The 27943-nt window shown below is 43.0% G+C and overlaps 1 protein-coding gene and 1 long non-coding RNA gene across 2 annotated transcripts in view; both read right to left on the bottom strand.

The window, feature by feature from the left end:
* Nucleotides 1–1087: 1087 nt before the first annotated feature.
* On the bottom strand, nucleotides 1088–3407 carry LOC138976622 (uncharacterized). Its single transcript, XR_011459097.1, has 2 exons — nucleotides 3268–3407; nucleotides 1088–1631 (listed from the first exon to the last, which is right to left on the bottom strand). It is a non-coding gene; the product is annotated as an uncharacterized lncRNA (long non-coding RNA).
* Nucleotides 3408–6836: 3429 nt separating this feature from the next.
* LOC138977300 (sacsin-like) overlaps nucleotides 6837–27943 on the bottom strand; it is a 38087-nt gene continuing 16980 nt past the window's right edge. Inside the window, exons 13-22 of the mRNA XM_070350201.1 lie at nucleotides 27205–27364; nucleotides 24759–26222; nucleotides 23853–24186; nucleotides 23414–23548; nucleotides 22878–23059; nucleotides 20145–20235; nucleotides 16829–16982; nucleotides 9706–14504; nucleotides 8432–9136; nucleotides 6837–7157 (exon numbers count right to left, since the gene is read on the bottom strand). Coding sequence (XP_070206302.1) covers nucleotides 6837–7157; nucleotides 8432–9136; nucleotides 9706–14504; nucleotides 16829–16982; nucleotides 20145–20235; nucleotides 22878–23059; nucleotides 23414–23548; nucleotides 23853–24186; nucleotides 24759–26222; nucleotides 27205–27364 — 8345 coding nt within the window. The remainder of the gene's footprint in view (nucleotides 7158–8431; nucleotides 9137–9705; nucleotides 14505–16828; nucleotides 16983–20144; nucleotides 20236–22877; nucleotides 23060–23413; nucleotides 23549–23852; nucleotides 24187–24758; nucleotides 26223–27204; nucleotides 27365–27943) is intronic.

Raw genomic sequence — 27943 nt, 5'->3', positions numbered from 1 at the left:
CTCCAAATGTTCTTTGGAAAACTTTGTTACTCCACTATACACACAAAGTAGTGTCTTTGCAAAACATGCAATCTAATAAAAGAAAAGAACAAAAACACCCACCCAATTAACACCCACCCAATTAACACCCACCCAATTAACACCCACCCAATTAACGACATCGATTAACCAATAACAAAATGCAAAATAGAAACGACGATCACCTGACATGATCAAAAAGAGAAAGGACCCTTTCACAGATCCTCCGTTTTACGGTGATTAACGACCTGTACACCAGTAATCCTCATGTAAGCAAGAGTCCGGGGAATCTTTCCCTCAACGATATTTTTCTCAATCCTGAATACTCAATGTGCTAGGCCTCCAGAATTGAATGAAATCAAAGGAATCTTCTATTTTATGTACAGTGTAATTGAAATCATCTAATGGCCAATACAAACGTGTGGCTTTTCTTGTGATACATGAATTAGGTATTTCCACCATCGCATGAGGGACGAGAACAGAGAACGTCCAAAATATCAGTAGCGCGCATTTCTTCAACTAAAGGTAGCGTCGTACAGCTTTCTGTTTTAACTCCTTCACTAATTCAAGCAAAATATTGAGAGAAAAAACTAAAGCATTCTGAAGCACTGAACATTGCCATCGCATGATTAAATATCTTTAGTTTTATGTACATGTACACCGGCTCTTACAATAAGAAGAATATTATCTCGAATAAATACAGGCTATTTACAAAAAAAAACTTCGAAGGAATCACATTTGTTGCATACATTTTGTTCTACAATGCAAGGATAAATATACAAATAAACCAAAAGGAGCAAGCTGTCAGTCACACCATTCCATGATCAAGTAGCTTGTGTTAAAGCGCTGGTCGATCACGTATCTTACTCCTTTATCCTCACTGTATTACTACACTAATACTACAATAAAGATAAAGAAGTAGGATAACCTGGTCCACCAGAGCTTTAATACAAGCTCAGGTGCTTTTAATTTACTCATGTGAGTAAAAGTTAAAACTTGCCTCTAAAGAGACTACCATGCAGACAATTAAGACACTAAAAGGTTTTCAAAGGAGAGAAAACAGCAAGAGTTGTGTTCCTTCTTCTTATTTCAGGAATACAAAGATTACAAACTTGAAGAGTCAATTGCATTTGGATCATTCCCGACAGCATCGTATCGGGTACATGCTGTGTATGTACATTATATTCTTACATCAGAAACTAAGAAATAACGGACAAACCAATAATACGACAACATGGCAAGAAACAATTCTTTAACAAACATGCAAACAAGTTATCAAGCAAGTATAATCTGTATGAAATAACCTATTCTCCAAATTGAAAGGAAAGGTAGAATATAAGTTTCAATTTTCCAACTGTCTTGAAAATGTCCAACTGTCTTGCAAATGAAATGTCACATATTTAACAGTAAAAAATACATATCATCCTTGCATCTCTTGGCATATTATTTTGGGCTAGAGGCATGCACCAACACAGGCTCGTGTCTGTCAGCACATCACTAGACAATCACAATAAACAAATTTTAATCCTTGACACTACAATTTACACCCTGGAATACTCATGGTGGTGGTAGAGCTTATTGCTGTGGTGGTGGTAGGGCCTTGCGTTGGGGATCTAGAAACAAAAACCAAGAAAAAACCCACTAGTGCTCGTTTAAACAAAACAGATCACACACACAAAAGCACAACAACTAGACATTTTAAAAAGCACTCTTCTCTCTCTGACTCTCACTCTCTCTCTCTCTCTCTCTCTCTCTCTCTCTCTCTCTCTCTCTCTCTCTCTCTCTCTGTTACTGTAGTTAACTTAACTTTTATTTCATCCTGTTATTTACTTACCCTCAATGTTACTCTGTCACCCTCGAAAAAAAAAGTTCAATTCAATTCTGTTGCATCAGATAAGAATCTATTGCTGATTTTTATTTTATATATATTACAATATTTTGTTCTGAGTACTTAATGTCTAGTCAACGTTTTGCATTGTACATTATAGCAGACCACTTTCCTACTAGTCACATTATAGTTGATTCTAACATTGAATAAAAAGAAAAATATCTTATGGTATCTTATATCTCTATCCCCTTGTCTCTCTGTCTATCTCTCTCTCTTCCCCTCTCTACATTAGTAGATTTCGTGAGAGAGATATATAAACACCCAAGTGTAAGCTCTCTATTGTTTGCCTTGAAACATTAATCACAGTACAAAACAACATGCCTTCGAGCCCCTTCCGTCAGGCAAGCGCTTCCGCGCTCTGAAGAGCAGGACTTCTCGTTTCAGGAACAGTTTCTTTCCTGAGGCAGTCCTTGCGGCCTCAATGGTGGATCGTTCTTAGATCTGTTAGATCTGTGATATGTGTCAGCTAAAGTTTTGAAATGGATCGAGTATCCTTAAATGAAATATCTTAATAGATATAAGGGTTGTGTCCTTTGAATAACTGTGTCAGCATGTACTCGGATTTATTATATTGATGATTATATTTTTAGATAGATTTTAGGGAATTCATTTATCTTTATCCATGCAACCTGTGATTATACCTGTGTTTACTCCTGTCAAATTGGTGCTAAAAGAACAACCAGTCCGTTTTGAACTGTCTGGTTGGTATACACACGTAAATAGGCCCAGTGAAACTGAACACTTTATCTGTACATATTTATTATGATATATGCGTGTGGAAGGAGTGTGAAGTTTTATGCATACACCATAACAAAATCCTGTGCTTTGCATTTGGTAAATAAACTGTTTGACTTGACTTGACTTGAAGAACATTCTCTGCCCACCCAAATACTTGTAATTGCTCCTGGCTTTTGTTTTCGTTTTTATTGCGTTATTCTCAATCTCCCTGGAAAATTCTCATCTCTTCCTACTAGATAAAAGCCAGCAGCAACAAGAGTCGTGTTAACCAGGTGTATGCTTTTTTGAAGCTTAATCAGGCATTATGTTTTCTGGCAGAATGATCGCGGTCTTTTATGTGCAGAGACTGCGACAAGGTTGTTGGACATGGGTACCGTCTCTGTTATAAAAAGTTGACCCCTAACAGTCCCGGCCTGGATTCGACCCTGTGACCCGAGGATCATAAATCCAGTGCTCTTACCAATTGAGCTACCAGTGCCGATACGCATAAGGCAATTACCAACCGGATGGGAACCAGCCGCGAAGTCGGATTGGTTTATTTTGAGGCAAGTTTGTAATTTCAACCACTTTACACCCGGCTGGTAACTTTTTCGTGCACATCAGTCCTGACCCGTGACACTTACTTTGAATTGCAGCAGCAGGACTACCGCTTGAAGATGATGGCGACGGCAAACTCAGGTTGTAGTTGCCGCCGATGGAGCGTTGAGGATACGGTTGTTGTGTACGTCGTGGTGGCGATGGTGGACGTGGCGGTGGTGGTGGTGGTGGTGGTGGAGGTCTGTACTCGCGAAACTGTGATGGAGAGAATAAGGATTGATTTTAATACACGAACGTTACGGGAATTAGATGTACTTTCCCACCTTATGCACCCCCCCCCCCCACTAAAAAAACCCAAAGCTGTTCAATTATTTATTTTGTGCAATATAAACCCCTAATATTTTTCGGCAGAATAAATGTATACTCTGTGCTTTTCTTGCCAAGACGGTTCCATAAATCTTATAATGTTCACTTTCTCTTATTAAAATATTACCAGCCTTCTTCAAATCTGAATAGATAAATAGGTTAAAGATATCAAGAAAACCCCAAACCAACCTTGAAACCATTATTTAGCTTGTACTTAAAGGCACAGTAAGCCTCCCGTAAACCATCACCGATACTGTCGGGCTTTTACACACAGTACAAACACACTTCCATTTGAACGCTCACCAAACGGGAACATCCTAGGTGCCCTACGTAAAAAGCGAGCAATTTTTAAAGAATTAATTTTGCGGATTGTCCCAGAGACAATCGGACCGTGGTGCGTTTTGGCGCTAGACCTAACTTTTAACATTTAAATAATAAATTGACAGCTTTCTTTCTTTATTTGGTGTTTAACGTCGTTTTCAACCGTTCAAGGTTATATCGCGACGGGGAAAGGGGGGAGATGGGATAGAGCCACTTGTTAATTGTTTCTTGTTCACAAAAGCACTAATAAAAAAATTGCTCCAGGGGCTTGCAACGTAGTACAATATATGACCTTACTGGGAGAATGCAAGTTTCCAGTACAAAGGACTTAACATTTCTTACATACTGCTTGACTAAAATCTTTACAAACATTGACTAGGCTATATTCTATACAAGAAACACTTAACAAGGGTAAAAGGAGAAACAGAATCCGTTAGTTGCCTCTTACGACATGCTGAGGAGCATCGGGTAAATTCTTTCCCCTAACCCGCGGTAATTGACAGTTTGTTACACAAACATTTTTAAAATCGTAAAAGAAATCTTTTTTCATCAAGACAAGATCAGTACAATTCGAAGTTTTGAAAGTTTGAAAAAAGAAAAGCCCGGAAGCAGTGTCACGCAAGGTCGTGGTTCTCGTAGCAGACGATGGTTTATGCCTATCGCCAGTTCCTCTGAACAGTCAAAAGCCATCGCTGGCGTTCTTGTGAACCACAGCAGTTCTTTCTTTCTTTCTTTGGTGTTTAACGTCGTTTTCAACCACAAAGGTTATATCGTGACGATGGAAAGGGGGGAGATGGGATAGGGGAAAGGGGGGAGATGGGATAGAGCCACTTGTTAAGTGTTTCTTGTTCACAAAAGCACTAATCAAAAAATTGCTCCAGGGGCTTGCAACGTAGTACAATATATGACCTTACTGGGAGAATGCAAGTTTCCAGTACAAAGGACTAAACATTTCTTACATACTGCTTGACTAAAATCTTTACAAACATTGACTATATTCTATACAAGAACCACTTAACAAGGGTAAAAGGAGAAACAGAATCCGTTAGTCGCCTCTTACAACATGCGGGGTGCAGAGAAATAAGGATGTGGAAAAGAAGACTTTTGGTAAGTGAAATAAAGGTGATGGATCCAGTCAGGTAGAAATAAGACAACAAGAAAAGAATTGGAAAACTGCAGGGAATAGTAGGGAGAGTTTTCTTGGAAGGAAATATAGGTGAAAGGACTGGTAAGGCAGAAATAAGACAAAAGAAGAGAAGTAAAGGGGTGGGGTAGCTCTGTTTAAACGCTCCCGCCGCGTGAAGGCGAACCCATGGGAGCACCACAGCCGTTTGTTTCGTGCATAGTCAGAGGTACATAATAACGTGCTATTGCAGATAAGCTCACATCGAGTCGCATTCAAATTACTAAGAGGGCTGCCACACATGCGACTGAGTCGCGTGATTTACCCTGTCACACAGCCGACTCAGTCGTAGAAAACAGCTACGACAAGTCTGCGACTCAGTCTCATGCGATTCCCTCGTAGCTTTGAGGTTTAGAACATGTTCTATTCCTGCGATCCAGTCGTCGGTCAATCGCAGGGGCAGAGCCAACAGAGCCAATCAGAACGCGTTGCTGCGGCCTTGACGCCGTGACGTAAAATAATGGCGGACAGTGGCGTACAGCGTCTCTTCGTCGATTCAAAACTTTTTGGAAGAACAGTTTTTTACTCAGATATAAAGGAGACGTTTTAGGCGTGTACAGCGGTCGTAAAACATTAATTGCAGCTGTCTGGGAACTTTATTTCTTGCAAAGGCGTAATGCTGAAAGGAATTTTTCAGAAAGGTAGAGCGACGTTCGAACATTTAGCGTCTGCTCTCGCAAAGCGCGTTTGCCGTGTCACGGCACTTCCGCCCCGCTCGCGTGGAGTTATCGTTCGTCAATCGTTCGTCTATCGTTCATAGTGTGACGGGTCATGGCCTACGATGTGATGTGCGATCGCCCAAAGACTGAATCGCGACGACTGAATCGCAACGACTGAGTCGCCTGTATGACAGCCCTCTAACTGACGACTGCATTGTGAAAAAGGGAAACTGGATCACACGGGTTCACGATGGCTCAGGGGTAAGATAAACCACACAAAAATAAATTCTTTGAAAATTGCTCGCTCTTTACGGAGGGCACCTAGGATGTTCTCAAGCGGTGAGTGTTTAAATGAAAGGGTGTTTGTACTGTGTGTAAAAGCCTGACAGTATCTGTGATGGTTTACGGGAGGCTTACTGTGCCTTTAATAAATTTTCAGGCTACAAATAAAAAATGAATATTTGCTTCTTTCCATCTGGAATAAAATAAAACCACAACTTTCTTGCCCCTCCTCCCCCACGTTACTAGCCCCTCTCTCTTTCACCACACACACACACACACACACATACACACACACACACACACACACACATACACACACACATACATCACTACCCACCCCTTCCCCCTTTTCAAAGCTTCAAGCATCTACCCATTTAGAAAATTTTCAAGTTTCATTGACTTTTAAGATGGTTAGAAGTCCAACACTGTTATTTTGCAATGATGAATTTGTATCATTATCTTAGTAGGTTAGCGCAAGAGGGAAAACAGCCTAAGTAAGGGAGGAAAAAGTTCCTGATCACACGAACTAATTACGTCAAGTGCCATCGTGAGCAAGAGTTGTTTTTATCGCTGTTATATTGCCTCAAGGATTTGTGTTTGATTACGTCAGAAAATTGTAAAACAATGAAATTGGTTCAATTATGGCATGTTGCACACAGGATGTAGCCCTGGATTGTGATTAAAGGAAAATGTGAATGCCATTTTGGCGGGAAATGCAAACTGAACAAACTGCGTTTGGCTGGCAACACTAATGATGTGTTAAAACCATCTGTGGGATCGTTGTGTGAATATTTTAACTGTGTACTCATCTGTGTCACACACAAAACAAAAATAAATTGTTACTTCAACAATACTCTGAGGCGCATTTTATCTTTGAAAGTCTCACCAGTTGCCCAGCTCTTTCAACAATTCTTGCAGCACAGTTGAAGCTTTCTGAGGCGGCTTGTGTGTCGTAGACTTCAAATGGAATCTTTGGGTAGTCATTACTAAATCTCGGATAGCGCATGCGAGTGTGAAAACCAACGATGCCGTCCAGCGTGGACACAGCGCTCTGTATCGTGTCATCCTGCACACAGCTGGCGATGGAGCAGATGCTGTGGCTGTTCCTCACATAATGGCCCGCGTCTCGGCAATACAGCACTGCTTTCATCGCTTTTTCCGCCGCCTGCAATGGAAGCATGATTTGCGCTTACATTCTAACGCTAAACAAAAGCAAAGCAAATCGAAATTAAAAAAGGAAAACACACACACACATACACATACACACACACACACACACACACACACACACACACACACACTCACACACACACACACACACACACACACACACACACACACACACACACACACATTTGTTTTGCAATTTTAAGATTTTAATATAAAAAAAGTGTATTTCTAAGCTTCCCAGCTGAAATACCATCCCGTAGACTGTACCGGTGTAACACGAGAAAACTACTCCCACGAGATTTTTACTCCGGAGTAAACATTTCGTACGAAAAAGTTACTCCCTTTACGAAAAAAGCACTCCCCCATTGCACGAGAAAATTATTCCCCAGGACAGGTGAGTTCCGAGTAAACATTTTGTTCAAAAATGTTACTCCCCTGACGAATAAATAACGAATAAATTACTTCACCCCAACACAAGCAATTTAACTTCCCATGCCAGGTGTACGAAATTTTTACTCCCTTGTCCCCTGTTAGTCTTGGTGGTAGAAGGGGTGGAAGGAGGGTAGCGCGACATTCGTGTGCGCGATATCACTTATTGGCATTATCCCCTCGCCCGCATCCCATTTTTGCGTGCGAGATTTGTACTGGAAGTAAAAAAAAATGGGGAGTAAAAATTTCGTGGAGGGAGTAATTTTTTCGTGCCTTTGGGAGTTCTTTTCTCTTACGAAAAGTGTACTCGGAGTAAGAATTTCGTACGAAATATTTACTCCGGAGTAAATTTTTCGTGGAGTAACAATTTCGTGTTACACCGGCTCAAAGAATGTTTGACCAAAATTTCAAAGAATTTGATTTTAAAAAAGGTCGTCACAGTGCCGCTTCACCTTTTCTTTGAGAAACTAATGACACCATCAAAGGCATTTATCCCCAAACAAATTCTGGGGATATCGTCTGGAAGAATACATGTTTATATAGGACATTTTAAAATATCTGTCAAGTAGTTTTATTGGGATTGACGTGAATGCACGCACATATACACATACAACCTGGCTCACTTTTCAATTCCCAGGATATACTAGAATACAATAGTCTATTTTGACGAAATGTAATGAGAGTTTGGTTTAATGATGACCTCAAATATTTCACCTGTGAGCGCACATAGCAATAATTTTGAAACATTCTGAAACATTGTATAGATATGAATAACAAATCTCGCACCTTGGACAGGGTAAAAGTCAATGGTAACCGACACCTGACAGCTAAACAGCCTACCTGATGAGCCAGGTAGCACACCCAGTTGAAGCCAGCATTGTCTCGCTGTAGCGTCTCTCTGGCCGCCTCCACGTCTTTCTCCGCCTGTCGCAGCCACCGCTTTCCCTCCTCGGGCTGGGGGTTGGCATGGTGACTGGAAGAAGACTTCCAGAAGTCGTACGTGTCGTGCCTGTCACTGGAGCTGAAGTTTCTACTCGAGCTGCTGTAAGTCTTGGCCCTTGTGAATAGGTTATCGAAGAAAGCACCGTAACTGCTTCCGCTACAGCCGCCATGCCTAAAACCTCTCCATCTTGAGCCTTGCCGCCTATAGCCACTTCCTGTGGAACCTCGACCGCCATAGTCTGAAAAGTCTCCACTGTCAACAACATCCTCATCATCTGATGTGAGCTCCTTACCGTCATTTAGCAGGGACACATAACGGAGTATCGCCTGCATAACCTTGGTGCAAAAGTCATTTCTGTCCGGGTTCTTGTCCGGATGCCACCTGAGAAACAATCGCTTGACGATTCGCTTACGGCTTTTGTCGTCGAGCATGGAACTCCATAGCTGCCGCAGCTGACGTCGAATGTCTTTGAGTACCGCCTTCAGGTCGTCACTGGCCCCGGGCTGGCTGAAGGCGGCAGGGGTCGCGGTCGTGTCTCCAGTGAAAGGAGCGACGGCTGTGGGAGTTCGTCTGATGAACTTGTACAGCTCACTGGCTTCCACCTGTACACAGAGCAATCTTGGTGGATCATTTGGCGCCTTGAAATAATATAATGTTAGTGCATATGTAATAAAATTAAGGTTCTGATAAGTCAGAAGTTGGTCAGAAATAGTCCAGAATTCTACGAGCATGTCGACTACTATCAGTTAATACGTACAATAAAGAGCATCTTGCCGTATCTGAAATTCTATGAGAGAGAGAGAGAGAGAGAGAGAGAGAGAGAGAGAGAGAGAGAGAGAGAGAGAGAGAGAGAGAGAGAGAGAGAGAGAGAAACACACTCCACTGGAAAGGCTATTGTTAAGAAGTTAGAACCGTCAAAAACTTAATCAAAATGACAAATCAAACGTGATTTAACATAAACATGGAGAACAAGCGTAACTACGTAAGAAACATACTGCATGATTCAATATGGCAATGACTGATAACCATTCATGCACGCGGTACACAGTAAGCTGGCAAACTTCTTAATGAACTCCAGACATGTCATTGCACTTTTAATAATCCAGTATCAATTGTCTAACAAGAAAGCCATTAATGCTGTATCGCTGTTATCTGTTCAAAGTAAACGTACCTCTTTTGGCTCCTCGTCCTCTCCAACGTCTATGACGTAGCGCAGCAGCAGCAGCCTCGTTCTGACATCGCTGGCAACAGTGTCAGGTTCCTTCACCTCTATAACCTTGGCGAAGATGTAGACTGGCTTGACGCTTTCTGTGTTTTGGCCCTGAGTGTCATCTGTATCGTCGCACTGAGTGCCATCTGTGTCATCACACTCATTGTCCTCTGTATCATTGTCAGTGTCGTCTGTATCACTGCCCGGGATGTCCAGGATGGGGTCGTGCAGCTCGTGGGCCACGTACTCTGACGGCTTGAACTCGTACACGTCCTGGTCCAACAGAAAGTGCATGTCCTCAGGAACAAAGGACCCAGGGGGAGGGAAAACAGTGCTCCTGATCACGGGCTGCCTTATTTCGTAAGGTTTTATATCTTCTTCATCCATAGTCTTTTGGGCCTGTGATAAAGGTTCTGTCAAGCAAATGTCAAGCACTGGTGGCAATCCATAACCTACTGCCCACTCAACAGCTTTGCGCACGAACATCCCGAACTTTCTGTTCTTTGCTATGTCGACTATCTCACCGTCGTTGATATACAAAGACACTTTTGTCACTGATCCGTAGCTGGAGGAGTTACCAGCTTCTGCTTCCCTCACTACAAAGAAGTCTTTCTGTTGCTGCGTGTCCTGCAGCTCCTGTCCATTGTAGCTGAGTACCGTTTTCAGGTCAGTTACTTTGAGAACATTGAGTTGCTTCAAAGAATCTTCTATCTTCTTCTCATCATCCTCTGTGAATGTCTGATCCTTGTCGATCTGCTGGTGGTGCGCTAAGCGTTTGACGATAATTGCAAACTCTTCTGACCGCAGTAGGTCAGCAACAAGACCTGTTTCAGAGTCCTCTCTCGCCAGAGTTTTGCATGACTCCACCAGCTTCTCTCTCACAACTTCATACCACTTTTTCATTCTGTACGGCTCAGGAAGTAACGTAACTTCACTGAGATGATGGCCTTTTAACCCAAGTCGACGGAAGCCTGCAAACACAGCAAGCTCTTTGATAGGCTTCTTCAATCGCTCTTGTTGGCTTTCGTTGACCTCGAGGATCAGTTGTCGGGAGTCAATCAGTCTTACCTGTGGAATCAGTTCTGTTGTCATCATGCTGATTTCTTCTCCAGGGACGAAAAGTGGATGTCTTGACAGAGAGTCCTGTTCATTACCTCCTCTCAAAAGACTGAATAAACTGTGAACAGCATCAGCAACCAGTTTCAGGTCATTGGGGTTGAGGACTTCTCCATGAGACAAGCTTTGAAGTCTCTCCAAAGCCATAGCATAGTGATCCAGAGTGACAGTTTCACACACTCCAAGTCTACGGAACAAGTCAAAATATTTTCCCAGCGTTTCTGGAGCACCCGTCACAAAACCATCCACGATCTGCTCTGGGAGAATTGTGATGACGACTTGATCTGGTGAGAACATGGCTTTCTTTTTTCTATCAAATATGACAGCAACATCATGTAGCTGCTCAAGCTGATCATCAGGAAGTTTCTCCAAATGTTTGTAGATAGCCTCGATGATATTTTCCAGAGATGTCAGTTGCAAGTCGTCAAAGCCTGTCAGGACAGACGTGTCACCCTTATCTTTCATGCTCAGAGACTGACACACGTTCTTCACATGTCTCACAACCAGGTCTACACAGGGTTGTGGGCTGAACCCAACCCACTCATGCATGTAACATTCCCAGTTAATGAACCGTGAAGGATCCGCGTCTTGAGACAAGAGGCACGAGCTGGTCCATCCAAGGTACTGCTGGTCAGGTGACAGTCCTTCAGAGAACGATATCAGCGGTGTGGGTGGGTGGAACAACGGGTGGATGGACTGAAGCAATTCACCTTCATCCAGGTGTGACAGTGGCACAAGAAACTTGATACCCTTTAATTGTTTCAAAAAGTCTTCGCATCGGAGCTTAGCAGACGTTTTGAGGCAAGTTGCTAGTTCCCCAGACTGCTGCTTTACCTTAGAGGACACAGATGTTTTTCCTGCTTCTGCAACCTGTCTGACAAAGGTGAGAAACCATCTTTTTGATACCTTACTGACCATGCCAACACGCTCCAAGAATGACCTCCACTGGTCGTCATTGTAAGGAGGTGGAGGGAATCGTTCCTGTGGAATCATCACCTTGAACACGTTGCAGTAAGGGCTGAAGAACTTCGAGGCAGCAGAGAGAGTTCCATCCGTCCCTTTGATGAACGATGTCTGACGCAGTGTGTTGAGCAGAGGTGTGCCGTCTTCATAGTTGAGGGAGTCTTTGATGTACTCCATGTGTCTGGGAATGGTGTCTGCTCGAATTGATGACAGTGTCGACAACAGGTGTTCACAGTAGAACTCTTCCCTGTCAGGAGACGCAATCCCTAACATTACAAAAAGGCTTTCTAGCCGGCTGTTTCTTTTGACCAGGGAGATGCTTCTGTTGTTGGACCATTCGTTCAGACCATCGTGAGGAATGCCATCAGGTAGGCAGAGCAGACTGTTGTCATTTCCCACCGCTACGAAAGAACCGTCCGGTCTCTCGAAGAATGGCAACAGTCGTATTCTGGAAGCAAGACATCGGTAATCCACTGTTCTGTAAAATAAATCCAGTATGGCCTCAGCTTCACTGCTGTTCAAGTTGTGCTCCTGTATATCGGTGAGAGCTGTGATCAGGTATCTAGGATTGTTGACTGACGCCACAGTGTTAGTTGCTATACGTGTGTAAGAGACAAGTCTCATGTCTAGTTTGAATAATGGAAGTTTTTTAAGACTTTTGTTGACTTGTTCATTCTCGCTAAATACTACTTCTGATCTTGCGTGTGCGGGAATATAGACAACATGGTCTCTGTCTCTAACAGGAAATAGGTAGACTGTTCCGTCGTTCTGTGCCGGAATCAAACACCACTGCTGAAGAAGTTCCATATTTTGGCCTGGTTCGTTTTTCTCTAGGTCATCAAGAAAACACCAGAGACGTCTGATCCAGTCATCCAAGCAGAAATCTTGGTGTTTGGAGGATAATTCATCCAACGATGGGGTTAGGCCACTGCTCACCATGGATTCGTGCAGAGTGAATGGCAGATGCTGGGCCAGAACAGCAAGATCAAAGAGCTGCAGGTACTTGGGGAGAGGGCTCTCTTCACTCAGGATTACACACGATATCAACTTGCTGTGTAGGAAAAGGCTGCTGGACCCAGGCAGCAAGTCGTAGAATTCAGACACAATTGTAGGATTGTGAGGAGTGAAGCAATGCAGCTGTCCTGACATCCTCAAGCTGAGAGGAAGTCCTTCCAGGTTTCGATCTTTTTCCTCTATAAATGTGAATACTTTATAGACACCTTCTGCTGTTTTGAAACCCGTGTCCTCGACAGACTTAGGGAGGTGCTTCAGGTTACAGCTGTCCGTGTCTGAATCATCTCTGTGACAAGACTGCAGAAAATTTATCACTGTTTCCTTATCCACAGCTTTGACACTCCGCACTGAACTATTGATGAATGCATCATGGATTTTGATAGAACTTTCAATGATGTTCATGTTTAAATGCATCAGTACTTGTTTCAGCCCTGAATGAGTAGAAGGATGTCTCAAAAAGTACCCAGGGAAACCCTCAGATTTAACAGCCGGCACCCACAGCAGGCGGTTAAGATCTGTTCTCACCACAGGGAACACGTCAGCTTCTCTCTCAGCGAGCAGCTTGTAGAACGACGTCATCAAACACTTCCAAAAATGATCAACTTCCATCTTGACATCAGGGAAAAAGTCACAGTAATGTCTCAGTTTGTTCTGCAAGTCCTTGCACTCCAAGAGGCTGTCGCGTTTCTGTGATTGTGTTTCACGGTATGTCTGTGCACTATCTGTACATAACGAAGACTCTTCTCCAGAAAAGCACAACTGCCTGACCTCGTGAAGAGCAGTGACGTAAGCAGGTACGATGACGCTGCGTGCCAATAGCTGGTTCCATGACGTCAGTTTGTTTTTAGGCCTGGTGTCGATGTTACGTCGTGTCTCGTGATCCAGCGCAAAGCGACCGTTAACGTGCACTGGGAGGCCTGTTGTGACTGGGATGGGCAGCATGCAGAAGGCCTGAAACTTTCTCTGGTTCCTTTCACCAGGAGAATATGTGGATTCTTCCCTTTCATTTTGAGCGTGGCTACTTACACTTCTATTGTGTGCTGTCGTTGGGACGCTACCCTCTCTGCGGCCTACTTTGGAGGTGGAGAACTCTTCAGTCGCAGATGACGAGGGTCGTCCACCATTGTCAGCTTTGAGTGACAGGCAGAGAGCAACTCCTCCTAGAGGGAGCAACTTATGTTCCTTCACTAAATCTGCATGCTGTAGTTCTGCAGGCAAAGTCTCCGTGTTGGACAAACCAAACCTGTGGACAACCAACCAGTCCTCTGTTGACTGGTCACCGTGAGAAACTCGGCAGTGTACAGCAACCTCTTTGGAGGAAAAATCGATAAGTCCTGATAAGGAACCTTCCTTTTTCAGCTTTTTTGATTCCTGCTTCACGTGTTCGTAGAACTCTTGCTGACTTTCGGTGTTGTTCTCGTCTGTACTGAGCTTCGTTTCATAGTCCAGTTCAACTGTTCCGTCTGCCTTTGCTGTGTACACTCCGATCTTCCTGACGTTGTTCAGGAAGAGAAGACACTCGCCCATGGTTGACCGTAAGTCTTGCAGAAGGTCGTTCACTTCCTTCATGGTCGCTGCTGGCTGTTTGATTTTGGTCTTCCTTGCTTTTTCTTCCGTCCTGAGCGGTAACCTGAACACTGTTCCTGACTGCGCCTCTGTGCTGGTCCCTGCAATACAATAGAGGGGCTTCAAGGCAAAGTCCTTGTCGCGTGAGCCATCATGTACACCACCACAGATCTGTCCAGGCTGTTGCATGTAACAAGAGCATCCTTCCACTTGGACACATACCGAAAATAGCTGCCTGTACAGCGGCACTTTTTCCTGTCAGCTTATAAAACATTCCTACACAGAGGCAGTTGTTGTTTTTATATGGGACCAAGCGGATGGATGTTCTTGTCACATTTAAGTTCTGGGTAGATTCGAGGTGGGGTACATGAGCGTGAACACAAGAGGCACGTACCATTACGTGGGGCGGACATACAACTTTTCCAAATCAAGTAAAACAGGTTGGTATTATTGCAGAGATGCTTGACAGTCTATTGGAAGGGAGAATATATCCTTTCGAGGGATAGAAGCTGTAATGGATTTTGGTTGAACGTTTTAAATGGTAAGGGTACACACAACACCGAACATGATTTTGGGGGACCTGATATCTATTTATGTAACTGTTGCCACATTAGTGACATTTAATAACAGGTCTGAGAAAAGTATATAACACATACAAATAAAACCTTGCTATGACTTTTCATGAGCAGCTCTGTTGTCTTTTGATGGAACAGATATTTTAGACATACACATTTTTGAAACTTGATATCAAGCATGAAACACAAACAAAAGTGGAATTAAACCGAAAAAGAAATAAAACATTTCTAAAACAACTAAGTTACGGTACTTCTTTAACCACAGTAAAAATAAAAATACCCCTTAAATATGCTAAATCTTGAGCTGTGCTGCTTTTACTACTACCCCCTCCTCATTTGACAGAAAACATGATTCTAGTCTACACCTCCGAAAAAAGAATTAAAAGGGATTTGACATTTAAAAGATAGTCCATATATGTAAGCTCAGGGATTGAGAAATAAAACGAAAAGGAAGCAATAACTTCTTATTTTTATGATAACACTAGCAGTTCTGTAAGTGGAGCCCTTAAGCGTTTTAGGACGCTCGCTATCCAATGATTACCAGCGTTACCTCCCTTGTTTGGATAAAAACAAAAAGTAACGCCTTGCACTATAGAGGCTGTATTCAATAAAGGGGAGGTCCATAATCTGAGAAAGGAAAACCCAAGGCTCCGCCCTTGGCAATAGCCCAGCACTTTGTAATTTATTCCAAGAACCATCACAGGGGAGTTTTCTGAATTTAATATCCAAGAACCTTGAATGAAAGATAAATGCGCAAGAAAATCTTCAAATCAAACTTTTTTCGGAAAGGGGTTACCTCCCTTGCTAATTTGTGAATTGAGAACGTTAGGACATTTCAAATATTTTTGACCTGAAGAGCAATTGAAGACATATCACCATAAATCCAATTACTGCTAACGTTTCTTTTATGGTATGAGTTACCTCCCTTTCTTGAGAAAGTTCGAGGTAATTAAGTAACAGGTTAAACTTTATCAGTTTACACCCTTGGAGATTGATAAGGTATATGCTTGCGTGTATACAAAAAAGCAAGAGTTACCTCCCTTTAATTCTAAAACCTTCCTGGTTGATTTTATTGTCTTCGTGTATTCTCCTGAGCAATAGATAGTCTCTAATTACACCAGCATTATGTGCTTGCTACAGATAAACAGTAGGCGCTGTACTTGTTTGTTTGTTTGTTTGCTTAACGCCCAGTCCACCACGAAGGGTGATATTAGGGCGGTGCTGCTTTGACATTTAACGTGCGCCACACACAAGACAGAAGTCGCAGCACAGGCTTCATGTCTCACCCAGTCACATTATTCTGACACCGGACCAACCAGTCCTAGCACTAACCCCATAATGCCAGACGCCAGGCGGAGCAGCCACTAGATTGCCAATTTTTAAAGTCTTTGGTATGACCCGGCCGGGGGTCGAACCCACGACCTCTCGCTCACTGGGCGGATGCCTTACCACTAGGCCACCGTGTTGCGGTAGGTGCTGTACTGGTCTTGCATTATATAGGCTGTTTTCAATAATGGGGAGGTTCATTAACCAAGGAAGGAAACAATGAATCAAGAAACTAAAACCAAGGTATACATCTGCGGGTCCTAGGTAGTGTGCATGCACACTATCTTGTTCCTGCCTCTTGCCATCTCTGAGGTACGGCGACCACAGACAGACACACACACACAAACACTTACATTGAGTTTGATATATATAGTAGATGGGGATTAAACATTTGCACAAGAATCACCACAAAATAAATAAGTAAAATTGAAAGCTTGAGAGAATAGGACACATTCATCACAGATGGTAACAGCAGGAGACTGACATTCTGTATAGTGAGTGCAGCCTTTATTAATTCTACTAACCTTCCAACGTGAAAGGGGCCAGCATGTTGGAGTACTGAGCCCTGAACCTGTCTGTGACTGACAGCTGTTGTCCCGGTCGTCTGGCACGGGGACTGGCCACAAAGAAGTTGGGGTCCATCACACACAGCTTCTCTCCCAGCTTCTTCTCTTCGACCTGGTAGACAGCCACAGGTTAACAGTTAACAGCAATCAATCAATCCATCAAAGAGCAAACAAGAAAAGTAAACACTTGAGCGACTTCCCTTCGGATTGGTAGGGTGCCTATTGTTCATGAATCTAATGACTCTCAAGTGTGCAGATGGGAGTCAAACTTTTCGGTAATAAAGGAACAGGTTACATTTTAGGATATCACAATACAAATATATATATGTAAATACATTTTTACTGTCAGTGATTTTACTGTAACATAGATTTTATTGTGGCAGTTTGTTTGTTTGTTTGCTCAACGCCCAGCCGACCACGAAGGGCCATATCAGGGCGGGCTTAAACAGTTAAATACTATCAGCTTAAAAAAGGAATTAATTACACAGGTAGAGTTAATAAAATCAAAGACATATCAATGTCTCCTGCATTTAACCAGTGACACAAACCAAAACATTATTGCACCATTTTCCGTACCCCAGCTAAAGCATTCATTCCCTTGTCATTTTATGCAAACAGCCAATACTATCAAAGCTGTGGTTAATTTTTGAATATCCGGGTCTACGAGTTAGAGAAGATAGGACTGCGAATCATGTACATAATTCTGTAAAGTGAACGCGGCCTGAAACCCCACCTATACTGCGCGTATGACATTTATTTATTTCTTTATTTGGTGTTTAACGTCGTTTTCAACCACGAAGGTTATATCGCGACGGGGAAAAGGGGGGGAGATGGGATAGAGCCACTTGTCAATTGTTTCTTGTTCACAAAAGCACTAATCAAAAAATTGCTCCAGGGGCTTGCAACGTTGTACAATGTATTACCTTACTGGGAGAATGCAAGTTTCCAGTACAAAGGACTTAACATTTCTTACATACTGCTTGACTAAAATCTTTACAAAAATTGACTATATTCTATACAAGAAACACTTAACAAGGGTAAAAAGAGAAACAGAATCCGTTAGTCGCCTCTTACGACATGCTGGGGAGCATCGGGTAGATTCTTCGCCCCAACCCGCGGGGGGTTCGTATGACATTGAAAGCTTCATTAAACGCTTGAATTTTGCTGTGGTAGCTTCCGGTTTGCTCTCTCATGGCTCAGCATACTTTGTTGTCAAGAGGGCTAGAGCAGAAAAAATAAATGCCTGTTCAGAGATTCGAACTCAAGACCTTGAGATGGCAGGGCAGATTTCGTAACTGCTAGACCAATCCACCAGTGTTGACGAAGAGAGAAAAATTGATAACTTTATATCATTCTACAATTGAATTACCATTCATGCAATGCAAAAACGTCATAATTAATTACCGTTCAGATTTGCCTTTGATTTGCAAACATGTTTCACCGAAACACAACACAATGTCATGTTTACACCACCATTCTACACAACATTCGCACCATGCAATGGCTGCGATATCTCTATTTACAACATGCACGAAAAATTAAAATAACTGTAATTGAATCACTCCAAAGCTCTGTGCAGTTGAAATCAAACACCAAAGAAATAGTTATATTCACGTCTGAACAGTAGACAGATAGAGGTATAAATCATGCTGCTTCAAGAATAAAAAGAAAATGAATTCATATTTTTCGTTCTTTTTCACAATTGGCGCAGTACTTAGCCTAGTAGTTAGGACATCAGCACCGAAATCTTGAGGTCCTGATCAAGTTCGAATCTCCAGAGGCGTTTATATTTTTTCCCATTGCTCTCTCTTTCTACAGTATGCTCAGCCCTGAAAGAGCAAACCGGAAGTTACCACAGCAAAATTCAGGCGTTGAATAAAGCTTTCAAGGTCATACACGCAGTATAAGTGGGGTCCTGGGCCGCGTTCGCTGAACACAATTCTGTACATGATTCTGAGCCCTATCTTTTCAAACTCGTAGCCCCGGATAGTCATAAATAGACCACATCTTTAAAGTTACTCAAGCAATCCACCGGGTCATTGCTGATATGGTACCCCTTAACATTGGCGCAAAAAACAGTTTTTGACAGCTCATGGGATCGAAACCTAAATCAGTAGGAATGACATAACACACAAAATACACAAGACAGTGAAACAAAACAAATTGTTCCGGATAAATAATTGGTTTGTCTTTCTCCTCGTATGTCAAAGTTATCAAGTGCTACCTATTCTGAATTTAAGTCGATTTTGTAATTGGTACCTAACGTTTTTTTCAGGTCGATTTTGGGGGTTTCCTGATTGTGAAAGCGGTCACGTGACCCCTGTTGAAGAAATATTTGATACGAAAAGTGTGCCAGACAGCCAAGGTAAGTGCCTTTAATGGCATGGAAAGTTTCAATGAAATGACAGGGTAATGAATGCTTAAGTAGGGGTATGAAAATGGGTACAATACATTTTTTAGAGGTGGTTAAAATAACCCAATATTATTACATCACCAGACAACCCTGTGTAATGTGACCAGGTTGTTCACAGTAATAACTACATCACCAGACAGACCTGTGTAGTATGACCAGGTTGTTCACAGGTATAACTACAACACCAGACCTGTGTAGTATGACCAGGTTGTTCACAGTAATAACTACAACACCAGACAGACCTGTGTAGTGTGTCCAGGTTGTTCATAGTTATAACTACAACACCAGTAAGACCTGTCCAGTGTGGCCAGGTTGTTCACAGTAATAACTACATCACCAGACAGACCTGCGTAGTTTTACCAGGTTGTTCACAGTTATAACTACAACACCAGACAGACCCGTGTAGTGTGACCATGATGTTCACAGTTATAACTACAACACCAGACAGACCTGTGTAATGTGGCCAGGTTGTTCACAGTAATAACTATAACACCAGACAGACCTGTGTAATGTGGCCACGTTGTTCACAGTTACTACAACACCAGACACACCTGTGTAATGTGGCCAGGTTGTTCACAGTTATAACTACAACACCAGACAGACCTGTGTAATGTGGCCAGGTTGTTCACAGTAATAACTACAACGCCAGACGGACATGTGTAATGTGGCCAGGTTGTTCATAGTTATAACTACAACACCAGACAGACATGTGTAATGTGGCCAGGTTCTCCAGAGTTATAACTACAACACCAGACAGACCTGTGTAATGTGACCAGGTTGCTCACAGTTATATCTACAACACCAGACAGACCTGTGTAATGTGCCCAGGTTGTTCAGTTATAACTACAACACCAGACAGACCTGTCCAGTGTGTCCAGGTTCAGGCACCACCCGGGTCCAGAAGCAGGGTGTGTCGGTCAGGTTGTACACAGCGTTGAAGCCAACTCCGTACCTGAAAACCAACATGCTATGTCACACGCTTTCCTTCTTTGCCACTACCAAAGCAAACGTGTTTGTTTGTTTGTTTGTTTGCTTAACGCCCAGCCGACCACGAAGGGCCATATCAGGGCGGTGCTGCTTTGACATTTAACGTGCGCCACACACAAGACAGAAGTCGCAGCACAGGCTTCATGTCTCACCCAGTCACATTATTCTGACACCGGACCAACCAGTCCTAGCACTAACCCCATAATGCCAGACGCCAGGCGGAGCAGCCACTAGATTGCCAATTTTAAAGTCTTAGGTATGACCCGGCCGGGGTTCGAACCCACGACCTCCCGATCACGGAGCGGACGCCTTACCACTAGGCCAACCGTGCCGGTAAAAAGCAAACGTGTGCAAGATTGTATGTTACACGCTTTGGAGCATGGTAAGAACGGATTCAAACTCGAAATCGTCCCTCACAAAGCCTCAAAATGCACACATGGCTTTCATGTCACCTGCTGTCATCGTTTCTTTTCTTTACAAATTCTTCAACGCTGAGAATATTGCGAACGGCACCCGAGACGACAGTACTGTTTCCATACACGAATTTTGCTGCCCTTGGAAAGTGGCTCGATCATGACGTAAGGCCTGTGAGTCTGAATTTATAAGGACAGAGTTGTGTACATAGAAGACAAACATACCAAAAAGAACAAACATTTCGCGCATGCAGACACAAAAAGATGTCATTAAGAATGCGATATTTCAAAAGATACAGACTGTGACGGTGACTGTGACATCATTTACACATACCGATACGTCATTCATAGTTGTTCGGTCACTTCGGTGAAAGTAGATCTCTCTACAATCATGGCTGGTGTGGTTAGCTAGCCTGTCAAAGTGTGAGTACTCAAAACTTGTTTGTTCTCTCCTCTGTTGAAGCTGTGAGACATAAATGCTATTCTTGGTCGTGTGACAGAGTTTTCTTCCACACTTGAATAGTTTATGTCTAACTCAGCCCGACGGCTTCGTTAGACAATCAACATGATCTCGTGTGGAAAAAAACTGTCACACGACCAAGTCTGAATAGCAGGTATTCATACATGGAAGTATTGCTTACCTAGGTCATTTTCAGTAAGTACTACAAAGGTGTTTCTTCAAGTTGAAATTTTAAAACACGCTTAGCCAATACACTGCAAGCATGGAAGTCACACGCCCTGCTTTCATCAGTTCAGTGATTTACTCTTTGTATTTTAAAGTCATTTTCGTGTTTTAACAACAACAACAACAACAACAACAACAACAACAACAACAACACAGACTACCACCACCAACAATAGCATGTAAAGCACAAACGCATCAACAAACCAGTTGCATAAGGCGAAATTACTACATTAAGTCAAGCTGTCGAACTCACAGAATAAAACTGAACGCACTGCATTTTTTCACCAAGACCTTATAGCATCGTAAGTCCCCCGCTCGTGGAAAAGGCAGTGAAATTGACAAGCCAGTACAGAGCGGCAGTGGTTGCGCTGGGCAGGATAGAACGCTTTTCTGTATCTCTATTCTTTTTAACTTTCTGAGCTCGTTTTGAATCCAAAAATAACATATCTATATGATTTTTGAATCAGGAACCAACAAGGAAAAAGACTAAATTGTTTTTAAATCGATTTCAAAAATTTAATTTTAATCATAGTTTTCATATTTTTATTTTTCTGAGCTTGTTTTTAATACCGGCACGGTTGGCCTAGTGGTAAGGCGTCCGCCCCGTGATCGGGAGGTCGTGGGTTCGAACCCCGACCGGGTCATACCTAAGACTTTAAAATTGGCAATCTAGTGGCTGCTCCGCCTGGCGTCTGGCATTATGGGGTTAGTGCTAGGACTGGTTGGTCCGGTGTCAGAATAATGTGACTGGGTGAGACATGAAGCCTGTGCTGCGACTTCTGTCTTGTGTGTGGCGCACGTTATATGTCAAAGCAGCACCGCCCTGATATGGCCCTTCGTGGTCGACTGGGCGTTAAACAAACAAACAAACAAGAAAAGCTTGTTTTTAATCGGAATATAACATATTTATATGTTTTTGGAATCAGAAAATGATGAAAGTAAGATAAATTTATTTTTCAATCGTTTTATACAAGAATAATCTTAATTACAATTTTCAGATTTTTAATGACCAAACTCATTAATTAATTTTTAAGTCTCCAAGCTGAAATGCAATACCAAAGTCCGGCCTTCGTCAAAGATTGCTTGACCAAAATTTCAATCAATTTCCTTAAAAAATGAAGGCGTGACAGTGCCGCCTCAACTTTCACACAAAAAACGGATATGACGCCATCAAATACATTTATCGAAAAAAAAGAAAAAATCGTCTGGGGATATCATTCCCAGGAACTATCATGTGAAATTTCATAAAAATCGGTCCAGTAGTTTTCTTTGAAGTGCTACACACACACACACACACACACACTCACACTCACACACACACACACACACACACACACACACACACACACACAAATACACACACACACAAATACACCACGACACTCATTTCGATTCCCCGTCTATGTTAAAACATTTAGTCAAAACTTGACTAAATGTAAAAACATCAACACGTTAATTCAAATTATACAACTAACATGAAGTCTATTGAAACCAAACATAACAACTCACTTTCCAGTTTTCAAGGCGTCCCCCTCCTTGCTTCCCTCCCCTAGATCCTGGATGCCTTTCATGTCACGTGGTGTGAAGCTGGCGTCATTGTAAATACATAGGGCAGGGCCAAACAACGCTTTCCACTTTTCGTTCATCAGTTTTTCCGTGCTGTGATTCCGAAGATCTTTCACAAATCGAACCTGAAGAAAGAATATAAATATAAGCCAGTCCTGGTTTTCATGATGCCTTTCAGCTAGTTGTATAGAATCTTTCAAGCTGATTGTTTGGTGTTTTTTGTAGGTTTTTTTGTATTGGACCCATGTGTATTCTGCAGTATGTTTGAGGCAATGTTTTCTCAAATGTGTTGTCGTTCGCTATGTCACTGTGTAGTTTTTTTTCACTGTTGCTCCATTTTTGGTTTCCCTAAATGGTAATTACAGTTAAAAAAAAAAAAAAACACACACACACACACAAAACCACATGAGAGCAAAATATAAACAGCACGAGGTGTGTTTCCACTTTTATCTCTGCCCAAAACAAGGGACGTCACTGACCTCGGTGGCACCGGCATCGTCTGCATTCTGCAGCAGTTCCTTGAAGATAGAGGCATCCCGCTCGTAGCCCTCCAGCAGACGGTTGATACGGGTGGTCAGCTCCTCGTGCTGACCGAACGACTCTGAGAACTCGTCCTGCGAGGAGAATAAAGATGAATAAATTTGATTTCATGACAGGAATATCTTGCTATTTCAAGGGAACGATTTGTACGGTAAGGACTCTCCATTATATACATTCTTTGAATTCATTTGTACAACTACATGAACCTTGGGGACAGAGGGAGAGGAGCGGGTACAAAACAATTAGAGATAAACGCACGCAACCACGCAACCACACACACACAAACACTCATATACACACACACACACACACACACACACACACACACACACACACACACACACACACACTCATACACACACTCACACACCAAATCACCTCGTCATGCTCTCGTTTGGTCCTCACACCAAGAGTGAGAGCGAGATGCGCCGAGAACTTGGGATGCAGGAAGTGCATGGTATCCGACTCCTCCACCCAATCACAGTCGTTGAGACAAAGCTCGCTGATTGGATGCAACGATCTGTTTGTGTCAGGCAGGTACAGGTCACTGGTTTCCTCCTCTTTAAGACGCTCTCTCTTTTCTAACCGGAGGGTTGTCTCAAGGAGATTCGCCATCTTCAGCAGGAGGTCGACAAGTTTGCTGTCACACTGGGATTCACTATGGTCAGTGGCCAGCTGTCCCATTGCGTCCAATATATCTGACACCCCAAATCTGAAAGCCGAGTTTCAAGAAAAGCAATAAGACATAGAAAGATGTAGGATTCTTGAAAACAGCTGCAGCTGATTATTTTCAGGATGAAACGCAATGCGAAAGAGATGACAGTCATTTGACACGTCAACCCTCAAATGGTTCAAAACCCTAAAAACTTGTCCTTGTTCTTCAACTTAATAACATCTCTCTGATCACAAAAGCCAAGGAAACTCATTTTGAATCTTCAGTCCAATGTTCTGTTCTGAACAAAGATTAATAATTTTTAAAAAGCTCGCTGCAATTACTGTTTTGTTAACCTGCCATCCTTGGTGTTATATAGCAATGAGTGGTGTAACTTGAGCTGTACTTGTTGACACTTAAGTATGCCAAGGTCATTAATTGTAGCCCACGTTTCCAGATGATATGAAATAATCTCTCGCAATCACATCACGCGTTTATTTGCCAGTTTGGCATATAAACTAAAGGATCCTGAAGAACATTATATTTACATATCAAATCAGTCAAAATTCTGCAACTGAATTCAGAATTGATCAAAAACAGAGACACACTCCTGCTAACAGTTTTACACTTACGCTGCCTTGACACCCAGGAAAGCGAAGAGCGCATGACAGCGCCAGGTGTGTCCATCAACGTACGACAGGTATGGCTCCAGGTAGTTCCCCGATCCCATGGCCAGACGTCCTGCTTCCTGGAAGCCTTGACCTGTCAGCACTACCTGTCGCTCCTTCAGCCCTTCAATCACAAGCCTGTGGTCTTCGTTTATATCTCTTGGGTCACGTCTGTAGAACCTGTCCAGGTACTGATAGATGTCCTTGCAGATTTTTTCCACAGCCTTATAGTTGCGCTGGGACACTGCGTTGGGGTCTTTGGAAATACTCAACAGTTGAGCGACGGTTACTTGTGTCAACCGCGTGTCACCGAATGGCATGGCTTTATCCTGAGTGACTCCAAGTAAACCCAACGTGTCCATGTCTTTGCTAGACAAATTAAGTGGGTTTTCATTGAGTACTGCTGCCTGGCAACCGACCAGCTCTTTTAAGCTGCTTGAAAACGTTTCAGAAGGTGCTGTGAATGTTTTTCCTTTTCCAGCCCACATAAGAGGCCAGCCCTTTGGTCGTTTCAAAACCGGCAAGAACCTGATGTTTTTCAAGACTGCAACGTAACTCTTCATTTCTTTCCCTAGGCTCGGCAAGTACTTGATTATTGCTGTGGCTCTCTGCAGAGCTGTTGTTTCGGCCAAAGTCTCCACTGACTGAGCTCGCTGCCTCAGCTCCTCTCTGCTGACTGTGTCCTCCACCATGCCCAGCTCCAGCAGCTCGCTGAGGGCGGTGTGGGTGGTGAAGTCTGCCTCCCCGTCACGCTGTGGGAACCTGGCGTCGTCCTCATAGAAGAGCGGGGCGGCCAGGCCGTGGGGGTGGACCAGACTGGCCGGGGCTTGCAGACGTCCGTCAGGGCGACACGGGATGCAGGCGTGAGACTGGAACAGCTTGTGCAGTGCAGCCCTGTGGGACGTCAGGGCGTACAGAACCAGCCGGTCTCTGTCCCCGGCCTCTAGCGCTGGGTGGTCCTGGTCAAATTTAGGGAAGAAGACACGGCGACAGAACTGCTCCATGGTGATGACTTTCTGTCTGAAGGCGACGTCTTGTCCGGACCGCGAGATGCTGTCAGCCACGCCAGGCGGGAGGTCGATCAGACGACCAGCATGCCACTCGCTCTCCTCCCAGAAGGTTTCAAGCACCCTGAACGCTACCCGGCCAATGTCTGTGTCACTGAGCTCCGGGTCAAAGAAGAAGGAGTCAGAGAAGCCTGTGCAGCCACTGGGATGAAGAAAGACGGCAACGTTTTCCTGCACCAAGAGCTGATAGAAGTGTGAGTACAGCTCGCCCTGCGGACTCTGGCCTTCCCTCAGTGGGTGTGCTGTGTGCTGGGGCCACAGGCTGTAGTACGGCTCTGCTAATATCTGTGTCGGCGCCACGCTCTCCAAGGCAGCCAGGTAGGCCCTGGGGATGGGGTCCGAGAACAAAGCTTTGTTCCACCTGAAAGGTGCAAGAAGCGATGCTGAAATGTTCTTGTAGAATATCTTTCTATATACTAAATACACACACGTAATGCTTTTGACCGGTCTGAAACACCGGACATTTATTTCGAATGGAGAAACAAATCATAAAATTTTGACTTAGTCTTTTGCATCTTTTTGTCCCGATGAAACAAAGACGTATCTTCTAGTCCGCAGTTGGAGACATGGGTGTCTTTTCATATGAGGTTTTTCAGTTCTTTGTTTATTTCTTATCCCTTTTCTTTAACATCTCAACATGACAAAGAGAATGTATCTCACACAGCGACAGTATTTACAGACAGACAGTTACTCTCGAGCATTTGCTGAACCTCAGGTATTACGTGATTTTACAGGCATATCTATATCTGTTTGCCAACTGTGCTGAGTTTTAGCAATTTTGAATTTTTCTCGATTTTTTTTATTCGAAAATTAGGTTTGTGTGCCGATTTTGAGGGGTACCCTTATTTGAGTTCCAGTCGATAACCTCATGTAAAAGAAATCATCAGTCCAAAAAGTGTAATTAATAGCCAAGGGGTGTGCCTTTTTGGGTAAAGTAATGTTAACATACAATATCATGAATATGATTTCTGTGTTTGAGGTTTAAAACAAAGGATGCAATATTTGGCTTCAAAGTAGAACAAAGGACTGGCCAACAGCCGACAATTCACTTTGTGAAGAAAGTAACCCAGTTTGTTCGCTTGAATGACATAACAGGTTTATTTTCGTTTGATAAAAAGATCTATCTTTCAATGAATTACTTGGATGTTTCTGTCAGGTTTGACATTAAGAAAAGTGTATGTGAGGTATTCGAGGCCATCTGAAACAGGGATTTTTTCAGGAGGCAGAGTTTCCTAAATGTTGTGTGAGTCTTTTTTTCTCCTCATTTTGCTGGTTGTTTGATTGTACGTGTGTGCAGAAGGAGGGAAGGGGATGTTAGTTTTTGTGAATTGATTACAACAGACCTTCCTTCAATGAGCTTTTTGTCATCTTCATTCTGAGACAGCAGCCCCCGGCGGTCAGAGGTCAAGGCAAAAGGCGCGTTGATGTGCACTGGAAGGTCAGTCAGGGACACTTGCCGGGCCAGTGGGAGGAAGCAGAACAGATGACCCGTTGTGTAAAATCCTGAAACATAGGAAGCAGAACAGATAACCCGTTGTGTAAAATCCTGAAACATAGGAAGCAGAACAGATAACCCGTTGTGTAAAATCCTGAAACAAAGGAAGCAGAACAGATGACCCGTTGTGTAAAATCCTGAAACAAAGGAAGCAGAACAGATGACCCGTTGTGTAAAATCCTGAAACATAGGAAGCAGAACAGATAACCCGTTGTGTAAAATCCTGAAACAAAGGAAGCAAAACAGATGACACGATGTGTAAAATCCTGAAACAAAGGAAGCAGAACAGATGACCCGTTGTGTAAAATCCTGAAACAAAGGAAGCAGAACAGATGACCCGTTGTGTAAACTCCTGAAACAAAGGAAGCAAAACAGATGACCCGTTGTGTAAACTCCTGAAACAAAGGAAGCAAAACAGATGACCAGTTGTGTAAACTCCTGAAACAAAGGAAGCAAAACAGATGACCAGTTGTGTAAACTCCTGAAACAAAGGAAGCAAAACAGATGACCCGTTGTGTAAACTCCTGAAACAAAGGAAGCAAAACAGATGACCCGTTGTGTAAAATCCTGGAACAAAGGAAGCAAAA

Source organism: Littorina saxatilis, linkage group LG9 (genome assembly GCF_037325665.1).
Source record: "Littorina saxatilis isolate snail1 linkage group LG9, US_GU_Lsax_2.0, whole genome shotgun sequence".
Taxonomy (NCBI): Eukaryota; Metazoa; Mollusca; class Gastropoda; order Littorinimorpha; family Littorinidae; genus Littorina; species Littorina saxatilis.
The sequence above is the reverse complement of the archived record's forward strand: the minus strand, read 5'-3'. Positions and strand labels throughout refer to the sequence as shown.